The sequence below is a fragment of the Fopius arisanus genome, unplaced genomic scaffold, assembly GCF_000806365.1.
Source record: "Fopius arisanus strain USDA-PBARC FA_bdor unplaced genomic scaffold, ASM80636v1 scaffold00063, whole genome shotgun sequence".
Lineage (NCBI taxonomy): Eukaryota > Metazoa > Arthropoda > Insecta > Hymenoptera > Braconidae > Fopius > Fopius arisanus.
This window is the reverse complement of record NW_011887802.1, coordinates 628,276-641,406: the sequence shown is the minus strand read 5'-3', so window position 1 is coordinate 641,406 and position 13,131 is coordinate 628,276. Positions and strand designations below refer to the sequence as shown.

The following is a 13,131-nucleotide window of genomic DNA, read 5'->3' as shown; positions in this document are numbered from 1 at the left end:
GGAAAAAAAAATATTGCGCTTCTATCGAATCATCATGTATGAATGGATTTCACATGTAAACAAGTCTATAAAATACACGTAAAAATAGAACGCGGAAGATGTGATTTTATATACTCGGTTATTTTTTACGACATGCTTCAAATATTATAAATTGTTATCAGACAACTGACCAAAAAAAAAAATAATGAATTGTTTTATGCTTAAAAAAAAATCAAATTGAGCGAATTCCGATTTTCCTCCGATTGTCCGGAGGAAAATCGGACAGATTCATCCGCTTCTGCTCTCATTGCAACAATGATTCCCCTAACTTGTGAGAAAATAATTGGAATTAAAGAACACTCGACGTGATTTTGCTTTACTGACGCGCCTTCAGTTTGAATCATCATCTTATTCTGTCGGAATGAGCGGGAAAATTGTCCAGGTGAACAATGGGATGGCCAAGAGAACGAGCCGCTTTGTAGAGCAATCAGTCTACTTCTTGCCATCTCGAGGGGCTTTTTCAAACTCAGTCAACCCGGAATTCTTGAGGCGGAAACGACGGCAAGCCATTTCGTCTCTTTTCCATCCATTCAATCTATTTTTTCTCATTTCAACGAGTCCTCTTACTCCAATATCTTTATTTTTCATTAAGAAATTCGCCGATTTTATCGTTCTCATTAACACTCAAGAGGGCATAATGCATCCTAGAATCATCAAGTACTTCGCACCGGATGTATCGTATAGTTCCAATTTCCTTTTTTTTATAGAAGGGTGAAGAGAAATGAATTGAGGGCCAATCGAGTGGAATCGTGCTTGAAGGTTTTCATAGATTCAGCAATCGGAAGTGTTCCGATTCCAACAACAATATATGTTATTTTTCACAACTATATTTGTATGAGGCTAATTTTCATTAATTAGGCCAGCTCCATTCACTTTTTTTTATTAATATTTTTAAAAAATATCACGTGATTTGATTCATGTTTTTTACGGGGATAATCAAAAAAGAGGAAGTTTTAAGGAATATTTCAATATGTTTTATTGAAAAAAACAGGTGTTTACGATTGAGTTCATTATCATTATATTGAATGATATCGTTCTTTGAAAATAACGTGAGAGTATCTTCCATATTAACGCTTTCCGGACGTTTTATACAATTTCCAAGCAAAAACTCAGTAAAATAGAGAAATAAAAATACCTGTAATTACGGATGCATGATGCTTGTATCTTCTAATTTTAACAGGTTCTCTCATAATCCGTTGTTAAAAATTGCTCTCGCATATAATGAAGGTATTAATGGGAGAAGATGATCCAACGTAAAACTCATCAACGAATGATAATATGATAGCTCTGTGTAATTGTGGGAGCGTTATTGCATGATAAAAATTTTATTCTTGATGGTTTTCATAATCCTCAAATTACCCCGAGTAGCGGATGCCTTTGAAACTTCATCACGAGAGTGTGATTTTGCCTTGACTCATATTCCTCTCTAAATAGCTAAAGGTGTACGATTTATATATGTTTATACAGTGGTTAATTACCGTAAGGGTTTTAGTCCCTTGGTACTTCGCTCTGGCCCACAGACCATGAGGAGTATCTAGTTTGTTAATTGTTAATAGCTGTGTACACTCTTTAGTACAGAAGTAGACAGAGACAGAGCAGCAGAGAGTATAATCGGGGCTGCTTAGCTTGACCACCGTGCTGCATTGCTGCTGGATACTCTCCTGAAACATATGAATACACTACAAATTTCTGTCCCCTTTCATTTGAACATTTGTTTTCACGACTAATCAATTTTTCAAAATTTAATTCCCAATTATAATTGTCTCCTTTGACGTGCACCTTCACCCGTTTTTATTTGCACGGTAAAAATAATTGGAAATTTTGCATGTAACGATGTATTTGCATGTGAAACAAAAGCTTGAATTTTTTTAAAGTTTGTGAATTCTCAATTTTGGTATTTATTCTTCTCTCACCATTGAGAACGTGCACAGTGATGGATTTTGGTTGAGCATTGCTTGGATTGCATGTGTATTGTCCAGAGTCAGACGGCGTTGCATACTGGACAAGTAAAAAACTAGTCGTCGTCTCTCCCTTTTCCGTGACAACAGAAACACCACCTCTTCCAGAATCGTAGCTTATGATCTGCAACAAAAATTTAACCATCTAAGTTAGCCAAGAAGCTGTGAGAAATCCTGAATGATAATCCACGCAAACTGTCACTCCTCTCCATCATTCAACTGCATTCAAACTCAACTTGAATCATGAATTATGTAAACCACTTGAATGATGAATTAAAACCGTTTACCGTAATTTCGCCGACACTTGAAGTGAGTAACAAGTCTCTCGCTGAGGGAATAGGGAAGATTTCTGCATAAATAATGCGCATTGAGATTGTCTGGTTGAATAAGAGGTGTTCAGAGAGTCACGAGAGCTTCCGGCACTCGTCACTGGTTTTTTTTTTCTCTTTTTTTCTTCTCTTATTCTCCTGGGGTAGTGTGAAGAGCAAAGGGATGACAGAGTAAAGGGTGGGGCAGAACGATATAGAGTCGGTCTTCTGCAATTGCATCCCTAGAAGAGGGTTTTCTAGTTTGAATCCTAAAAGAGGAGAGGCGTCTGAAGGTTTCTGCTAAGTTGCAAGCATTCCTTGTAACCTTCCTGCTTCCTCGTTGACGTTGTCTCGCACACTTAAATCCTCCTACACCCGATGTGTTTGTCGTGCTTTTTTACCTCAAGCGAAACATTCGTTTTCGAGAGGTTGGGTAAGAAGATGCTACGGGTGTATACATAAGTTATGTTGAATGGTAAGACTTGGTTCCCTCGAAGGGATGGTTCTGACGTTTTTCCACCCCGAACCCATGATAGACTAAAAGGCACAGTGACCTTTTCCACTACGAATGGGCGTGATGTTGGGAGGAAACTCTCTCATGAATACTTAAATCCGTTTACTATCCACCGGGTACCGTTAGACTATAATGCATTCGCCCATCCTTCCTGTCATCTTTTTACCTCATTCTTTATTTCTCAATGGATTTACGAGTATGGAAAAATCATATTTCATATTCAGCATCAAATTTTTCTTTGAGGTTTTCTGTTTTTATGATGATTGAAAAGCAAGGGAGGATCCAGGGCCAGTGGTACCTACGTCATAAGACATTTTTTCCGCGCATCAAAGGAAGGAAATTATATATTTTTTGGGCGAAATTTTTTATTACAATGTGACTTTTCAAGCCATCGGGGCTAAATGGCAGATGGAGGAAAAATATACAAGTGCTATTGTATTTATTTGTCGCATTCAAGTGTTTTTTTTTTCGTGTTTGGTTAATTTTATTGATCAATGAGAACATTTATAGACATTACTGTTATCCACATTGATACACATGAAATAGAGTCTATTCATCCCTCCGCCAAGTTTCACAATTTTTTTTTCATGAGCAAAATAGTGTTTGGGACATGCCAATGTTGCGGCGAAATTTTCCGCAACGGATTCCATTGCAGTGCAATTAAATCACGTTGCAATTGCTGCAATCAAATGTATCTCATGTACAAGTTACTGCCGGTTTCATCCCGTTGTGCATTGGGGAATATATAACAGCATTTACCGTTAATCAGTTTTCGCACTTGTGTACGAGGTCCGACTGGATATTGTAGGTATGGAGTTTAACGAGCATTATAAACCATCAATTATATGCCGAAAAATGAATGACAAATTAAAATTTCATACAGCGGAGAAAAAATCACAGTTGGGGTGGAGATAAAAATTATCATTGGCATAGCGCATCAATTTCAACGGATCACAAAAATTCCTCCCGAATAGAAAATCTGCATATTTTCAATCCGATTGAATCCCAATATTTTCCATCGTTTAGAACGCGCGGAGAACTATACACAGAACGAAAGTTTAGCGAGAAAAAAATTATTTTCAAAAAGTTCATTTTTTGCTCCCTCAATACAGTGTTCTTATCTTATAAAATTCGACCTCACGCGTGTAAAAAATACCATCATACTAACGATATAATACACCATTACGTATTTCACAGTGTAATGAAAATCATGATTTCCGTACTCAACATTCAGTATTTCGTAATATTTTATAGTCATTGAATGTCCGCTTGGTAAGGTATTAAGTCATGAATTATCCCCGATGGCTTTCGTTTATGGTGATGTGCCATTGGTTATTGTTGTGAACAAGTGACATTTCAGTGCTCGCTAGTGCTTGAAATCCCCCATTGAAATGAGAAGCATTTCATTGAATCGCCACAGCGGATTTAGAGGGAGGAATTCAAGAGTATTTCGTTGATGTTTGAAAGTTAATGACATAATTGCGGTTAAATTGCAGGTATTCTATATCACCTATTAACCATGGTTATTCATTTAATTTCATTTTAAAATACACTTAACAGACATTCCGTTCCTTCCACCGTAGAAAAGCAGATCCACTTTCAAATTATTGAAATTTCAAGGGGATTGAGATAATGAACGTTGATACTGATAAATAATTTCTGTAATTGCATTTTCATCCAATCATTTGTTTCCCTTGGATTTTTTTTTTCGTATTTAAAGGCAAAGTGCAATTTTTCATTTTTAAAAGGTTTCAATGAAGATGTCATTTACAGCTGTTGGTATTTTTTTTCTTGTCTCCATTGTGAAAGCGATTTAGGCTTCTTCAGTTGATAGTCTGGTTGATAGTGTCTGTTTAAAGTGTGAAAAGGTATTGTTTGGAAAGTTAGCCAGTTGTGTAGGGCCATTGTTGACAAGTATATTCACATCTATGTGGTCTGATCGACTTCTATTCAGCTCGGTTTAGAGTCTTGTGGGTTTATATTCGGCATCGGTTTCAATTCAATCGTTCAATCGTTCAATGACTGGTGAGTTTTGATTCAGTTTGTTTATCTTCGAGGGACAATTTCCAGCCCTGGAGCCTTTTCTTCGTAGTGGTCGATGCTCCTGAGTTTGTAGCAACTGTTGCAGTTGCAATCGATCAAATGGAATAAGTAGACTTAGATGAGTCATTTCTGACTCTCACTGTACACGTCATGTACATTTTTCTTTGAATGAGCGTCGAGTGCCATGTATATATATATTGCAATTATATCCGAATATGCCACATACATATCTACGAAAAACGCGTTATCGGCATGCATATACTTAGGATATAATTCTGGCACACCTCAGTTATAATTTTTGGATGATTTTTTGACTGACCTTGCTAGCGGCCAAAACATAGCTGAAGTCGAACTTTCGAAGTTTCTCGAGGAAGTTGAGAATTCATCTCAGAGGATGCCGACCTGGTGGGTCCTCTAAATATCGCGACGCTAGAGATTTGTAGTCCTTAGGCGTAACCACAAACTTAACTGTTAACGAGAAACTTGGAAACCATCCGGAGTGAACAATGGGACTATATTTTCAGTGCCCGAATTTCCCAGTTTTGGACATATTCGGTGGAATGTCGACACCCACGTACCAAAATATATAAACCAAATATTATAATTATGGTAGAGTTTTTTATTCAGTATCACGATTAAAATATTTGCCTGAATAATATAACGTTAACGTCAATTAAAAAGCATTTTAAAATCATTTAAACATTTTTAGGGAAAACCTCTTTAGAAATCTTTTCATGAAAAGCAAAAGGTCTTGTACGCACTGCAATATTTTGATGGCGAGGTAAAAACGGGAAAATATCGAAGTGAGTGAGGGTGTGGAGAATTACAGACCATTGCGTACCTGAGGATAAAAATTCACAGTCCGACACGAAACGGGAAAGGTTATAACTTAAGTGGGCACCACGGAAGATAGCAGACTTGAAGAATAGGGAGTGAAAATGAATTACGCTTCTGGCATGGAGGAAAATTATGTGGTGGGATGCAGTCTTTCAGTTCTCGAAATAATTCAAGACTGACATTATTATTGGCTTCCGCATGGACGCGGTGTCTCAGGACTCTAAGCTCCCATGTCTGCGGGTAGACAGTTAAAAATTTATTTTCTTATCTTCCATATCAATTCTTGCACATAAAACTTAATTTTTTAAATATATAATAATATAGTAATATCCCTTCGGATTTTTTTAACAAGAATATCGAGGCCAATAATATAAATGCTGATCACTCCATCTGATAGGTTTTTCCATAATTTTGGAATAGAGATATTGGTACAAGTGCCAAAAAAATGGAATCACTAAAAATGATGAAATAAATATTCGACATATGTCCGTAGGTGACCTCTTCGCTTTGTCACGCGTTCGAAACGATTCAAATATCCGGTGAATATACGTATATTCGTATTGCTTGTCACTGGACCGGTGCCACTGCACAATATAGCAAAATTGGATGCGCTTCTCTATCAATTTATCACGTCAATTTAAATCAATCTGTTAGCTGTCAGAAATGCTGACAGCAGCCCGGAAGAGGACCCCGAAAAATCTCAAATATTTATCTAAGCTTGTTGGGAACACCAGTGTTAATTTAATTCGCTTATCGCATTTCAGTTCATCACACGAATATCAATTCTGACTTATTTGGGTCACGCCTGCAGGATATCTCCATGTTTTTGCCTCCATAATGAATTCTCCACGAAGAATTCTCAATGACAATGAATAAATGAATTCAGTAGCGAAGCGGTAAAGCGGCTAAGTCGAGTTTTTACAAAAAAGGAATTAATCGTTAAAATTGATTCTAGAGAGTATGACGCATTTATGACAGGAGCGGTTCGAGTATAGTCACTGATTAAATTATTTTTTATATATAATGAGAGGAGTTATACGATTGCAAATTCGGCAATGGTGCAGATGGTGCGACGACTTCTAATATTCTTGATACATCAGAATATTTTCTGAATAAAATTATTCAGGGTGTTTGATGGAATAAGAATATTTTTTTTATTCGATTTCAGATGTCTTGTTTTATTGTTTTTATTTTTATAAAATAGTCTCAAAAATTACTCTCTCTTTTGTCCGACATTTTTTATTTTTCGTTGAATTGAGCATGCATTTTGTAACAGGCCAGCGATCTCCCGATGCTCAAAGAAAAACTGAAAAAACAGTTGGCTAAAGCGTTCACCCCAATGCTCGTACAATTTTGTTAGAGTTTTCATTCTGTGTACAATGCAACTCGGAGTATTCACTAGTTCTAATTCTTCATGTGAACAAATTTCCCGTTTTCGTTGAAATAGGTCACAAAAAAAAATCGTCAGTAGTTTCAGTTGCACGTCTTATCTACACTCTGGCAGGATTTGTAGAATTAATTTGTATGCGGAGTAACAAAAAAACGATTGCACCGTACCGTAGTATGGAATATTGACACAAGATTCCAGACATTAGATAGCGTCTTGTGGATGTGGGGCGAACCAACTGAATTGCAACCTATCTTTTATCAGTAATCTTCATTGATTTATCTCGTGGCAACAAATTTTTCGATGCTTTTGTCTGAATGCTTCGAATCATTTTCCATTCCTCTAGTTCTGAACTAGAGTGCATGTGAAAAATAGGAAGGGCTGTGAAAAAATGCTCGAGCATATCTGCAAACTGGGTTATTGGAAAAAGTTATCTGATATTTTTCATTTTCCAGGAGAATATTTTTCGTCAATACAATTGTAGTTGCCTCTGGTATCTTTAGATTTCGTATATGAATTGAAAACAATAGCTGCCGGATGAATTTTTTGTTTTGAAATTGAAACCAGAGGAATTCATTCGGTTGCATCAATAAAGTCTCAATAAAATTCAATACGTGTATCAGGTGATTTAATGCACCGGAAAATTGTCAATGCTATCGATACTTGCTAGAAATAGTTCATTACAAGATTACGATGGTCTATTCCGAATATTTGAAATGAACACCTGCTCGATTTTCATGCCCCTCCGATACATTTTTGAAAATTTCGAATTTTTCAATTCCAGAGAATATCTCCTCGATTTTCATGCTCCCCTGATATTTTTTCAAAAATTTCGAATTTTCACATTTAAATGAATACCTGCTCGATTTTCATGCCCTTCTGATAAATTTTTGAAAATTTCGAATTTTTCAATTCCAATGAATAACTCCTCTATTTTCATGCTCCCAGGATATTTTTCCAAAAATTTCGAATTTTCACATTTAAATGAATACCTGCTCGATTTTCATGCCCCTCTGATACATTTTTTAAAATTTCGAATTTTTCAATTCCAATGAATACCTCCTCTATTTTCATGCTCCCAGGATATTTTTCCAAAAATTTTGAATTTTCAAATTTCAGTGAATACCTGCTCGATTTTCATGCTCCCCTGATACTTTTCCAAAAATTTCGAATTTTCAAATATCAGTGAATACCTTCTCGATTAGGCGCGCGGAGCGCAAATTCAGCGTAAATTCATTTCTAATCCAATTCCACCTGAGATAAATATGAAAGCTCCTAAAAATTTAAATTCAAATTCTTTTCCAATACATATGTTTCCAGGTGCAGACGCCAGTTGGTGTTCGACGTTATTTTAGAAGAGTGCACCGAGAAAAAAATGTATAGTTTCAATTCCAGATTCAATAAGGAATAATGCGGTATATAGAGTCAGGTATTGTGAGACTCCACCGGAGTAAAAAGGAAAAGCGAGGACTGCAAGTAGGGATATAGGGATAAAATAATGTCGTCTAGGGAGGACGAATAGCCGTTGAGAATCAATGAAACCCGTGATTATTCAAGTCGACGAAATTCTGGTGCTGGGCAATTTGGCAGCCAGCACTGGGACGACGTACGATTCACCTTTCCAGCGTTTCTTCTTGTTCTCTCGCTCCTCCTGGCTTACACCCAAAATCACTGTATGCTATGCATCCAACCCGATCCTCAGCCCTTCTTTCTCCACCCGGAAAGCTAGAAAATCTTTTAATTGGCTTTCGAGCCACGTACTTTCGCTGAATCCATGCTCCAAGTGGATGTCCGGTGGGCGAACGAGAAAGCTTGCGACATCGAGATATCCCTCTCCATGAAAGATTAAAAGCTCCAACTGGACGTGTTATCTATGGTTCACCGATTTCTCAATCGGTCCGAGGTACTACTTCCTGTCTAATGAAATTTCATTAATTTTCGGTACACTGAGCAAAATGCGCAGATTTTTTTATTGTGGCCCAAGCTACATTTATATTTATTTCCCATACTACATTTATTTTTTTCGAACAATTTCGATTAATATTATAATATCAATATTATTTGTTCCAAAATCATGTGATTTAAAAATGGCAATTCACGTTTAAAGATTTTTATGTGAAGAAATGCTTAGGCAAAGCAAATCCGACATAAAGGACCTCCAAAGTCCTCAAGGATTGTTGTATTAACTGCACGACATTGAACAGTAACAGATTTGCGATATCTTTAGATGTTCTGACTCGCACGTGCGCGAAACTAATGGAACAAATCATCGTGTCTTCCCTGGTGGAAAGCCTCGACTATAACTCCCTGAATATCCTGCAGGCTAGGAATCGGTGCTTGCAATTATTTCGCTTAAACGAGGGATTCCTAGTAAGCGTGAGTCATAAGCCAACGTTGATTGCATACCTGGTCTTTGTACATACTGCTTGTCACTCCTACTGATTGAATGGTTAAACGAGCTCTATGGATTGGCGCGTACAATCTTCTGACGCGGCAGATATTGCGTTGATGATGACTAACCTTGATCGTTCAGACAAAATATTCTTTCCTCAGCACAAACATAAATATATCAATAATAACATATGACATGAACGGATATGAATATTCAACAAGAATTACGAAATTTATGTTCGCGTATCAATTATGCAAGTGACTATCAATTTTTTCGGAATTTTAATAGGCTTTAATAGTCGCAATGCTATCTGGATTAATTATATATCCCTCGTAGAAATTCCGTTGACAGATTGTGTCAAATGATGATATATAGTGACCAAGCATGTCAAATAGTAAATGTCGATTTTAAAATTGCCGAAAAGGATAACTTCCACGAATTAAGCCGATTTAGATGAGTAGGACGAGTGAAGGTAAACACAATTGGAAAATGGAATGATTCTCTATCCTGAGGGGTTAATATGGTTTCATTTACTGAACGTGGGGATTTTCCATTTCAGCCATCCGTTCACTGAGGTTTTTCAAAAATAGCATTATCACATTAACAAACGAATAACCATTTCCAATCATCTCGACGGTACGTGAATACAAATAGTAATGCACATTGAAATATCCCAGGAACAGACCATTCGGACATGGAAAATAAACATTTCATTCATTGAGTGGATATTGCCGAAGGGGCATCCTCGAATTCGCATGGGATTTCGTTATGAAAATGTTAAATTTATCACTCCGCGATGCTCTCATAGCGCTAATGACTGTTAATAAGATGGTTACTCAAACGATTATTAAAGGCTTAAAATGGGACTTCCATTAGCTAGGAAATTTGATAAGACTCGAGAGCTCTATAGAATGTTTGTCGGTTCACTCCTAATGGGTGTCTGCTGGATTACCTCAATGTCAAATAAGTTATCTTCACATTATCGGGAAAGAATAAACAGAGCGTGAGTATTAGGTTCAAAGACTCTACCTTTTACCATGAAAAATCTTTTTATCTGCCAAGTCTGGGTTTTTTTAAGGCCTGTCACCAATTCGCGGTTGACTTCATAGCTTTATCTTGCCCAGAGAAGAAATTACATTGCATGTTTCCTTTGACATCGTAACACTGAATTTTTTTTGTCCTCCAATACGCAAATGGAAAAATTTAATGCCCGCGGAGCTGCGAAATGTAATTACATGAAAAATCTACAGTAAAGGTCACATATATATGCCCTTTCGGTATGTACGAACTCGATGTATCTTTCTGTGGTGAACTTCCATTTTGTGGATAATTCTGTTTTATAAAATGGAGCGTAGGAATCACCGCTGTTTGATATAGAGACGTAATGGAAATGATGGACGTGAAGGAAATGGAAATATTTTTTTTTGGCACACACTTGTGCAAGTGATCTATTGAAAATTGATGATGATAGTTGCGTGATTAGTACAGCCACTAAGGTATAGAAGCCAGTGGAAAACAGCTAATTGAATTCCGGGTACAACTGGTGGTGCCGAAGCGGTTTCTGTAAATCGAAATACTATAGTGATGTCGCACTGCGTTGTTTGGCCCAGTTGAAATTCTCATACGACGAAGGGGGGTGGTAGATCTGTGTGCAAGTACTTCTGTGGGCCACACTGAAATTCTCTCGTTTGTAATTCCCCGAGGGTGTACAGAAACATTCCCGAATACTATTGGCCAATTCGTAGTCCAATGTATATGTCATGGGGACAGTTGAGGACGATTGTATTTGCAGATCGGTTTGCAGCATCCTATCTTGTTTACAGTATGTACTGAGGCCTAGATACTTTGACAACGTATTCTGGATTAATGACTGTCAGGTATTAGGAAGGGTTTAATGTGAATCGAATGCGAGGTTGGCGAGATAACGGAAAAATGGGGCTTTGGTTACCATCGCAAATTCAATATCTTCTCTTCGCAAACTGGAGAGCTAATCGGTGAAGATTAGGAAGCATTTGGAGGAGATTATCGAACATTCGGATGGGACAATGAATCGGATGAATAGGTATAATTGCTCCTATAATCGTCGTGGACAATCAGTTTTCTCGTTCGAGGGTGCAACTTGATTCTGGGTTGCTCAATGCGTCGGACAACCGTTATAGGACTCCACCGAGCAGAAGAGGTCACCTCTATTGACGCTATTATGACCCTCTGTCACCAAGTTATTGAATCCGGATGGCATTTCGAAGGGTATTAGTCTGATATATTGAACCAGGAGTGCTAGCGTTTGTATTACGGAAATCCCTTATTCCAAATTGTTCAATTCATGTCCCCTTTTTTGGGCATACGGTGTAAACACTCTTCATTAGAATGTTCAATGAGATTCCGTGAGATTTTTTAGTTTTTTTGTCTCAGTCATTAAGAGAATCTGGAATTTTCTCGATATTTGAATCTCGCAATGTGACTTCTCCAGAATTTTACGTATATTCCATGACAAAATAGTGAGGTCTTTGAATGGATATTGCTCACTCTAGCGTGAGCGTGTGCGTGCTTAGAGGCAGTATCATACTCTGTGAATATAACTGTCTAACGTGCATTTGCGGAGATTATTTTCCGTTAAATCGACCCATTTATTCACTATAAAGCGATTTTTTTGAATAGTTTCCCGTGATTATCAAGTCTCTCATTAGGGGCGGGCGATTGGTTATCGGATGGCTCTTAGCGTAATTTGGTATGATTTTTCTTCGCGTTTTTCCTGATGGGCGTACGTTAAAAGCGGATTTGTCGAGTACTTATGATTATTCATCGGTTCATCATTTATTCAACGTTCTGCACACTGACCCCGTATGCTTTGATAATATTAGAGTACTCACCGCATCATTGTGATTCCAAAATATATAGGCTGGTGGCTCTGGGCTATTGAGTACGATGCATGTGAGGTTGATGGTGCTGCCGTGATCAATGTACAGGTCGGGCCCCCCCAAAATTTCTGTTGTTGGTTCTGTAATACAATTTTTCAATCGTTAGTTGTGCAATATCGGTCAGATTGGACAGTGATTATCATTCGTGTTCACCGATGCTTGTTGATTCTATGGAAATTCGTTTCAGAAGAGAGAATTACACTGAAAATTATTTGTACATTGGTGATCGGAAGAGTGGAAACCTGTTTTGGTTCAAATTCGATTGTAACCGTATTGCTTGTGTAAACAAGTTCATCCCTAAACTCCCAATATTTTTCGATTTCATAAATAATATTTCAAAAATAAAGTTTAAAAGCTCGGTGTATTTTTTCACCTCAACTTCATCAGCTATTTATCAGAAATTTTCTAAAAAAAAAACGAAAAATGAGAAGATATCGGCAATAACTTCAGATCCTTCAGATATGCCCGAAATATTCGCGAAAAGGTCGATATTTTGAGGAAAAATCACTTTAGTGAAGGAAATAATCTGGAAATGTTCAATTACGAGAAAATACATCAATGTTGAGGTACGAAATTTGGGCTTTTATAGCTCTCGACCTATTCGCCTCGAATTTCCATATATAGAGTTGAGGTGAATATCCCAGGATATTTGCCCTGTTGATATATATCTCGAGTGGTAGAATACCAATGGCAACCTGGGTGTAGGCGGGAGGTGGGCGGTGGGAGGTTGGGGGT

The 13,131-nt window shown here is 37.4% G+C and overlaps 1 protein-coding gene across 1 annotated transcript in view; it reads right to left on the bottom strand.

Moving 5' to 3' along the window:
* Positions 1-13,131, bottom strand: part of LOC105268978 (T-lymphocyte activation antigen CD86) — a gene marked incomplete in the record, with an annotated part of 141,679 nt that overhangs the window by 1,605 nt on the left and 126,943 nt on the right. Inside the window, 3 exon segments of the mRNA XM_011308920.1 lie at positions 1-1,700; positions 1,953-2,121; positions 12,349-12,476. Coding sequence (XP_011307222.1) covers positions 1,609-1,700; positions 1,953-2,121; positions 12,349-12,476 — 389 coding nt within the window.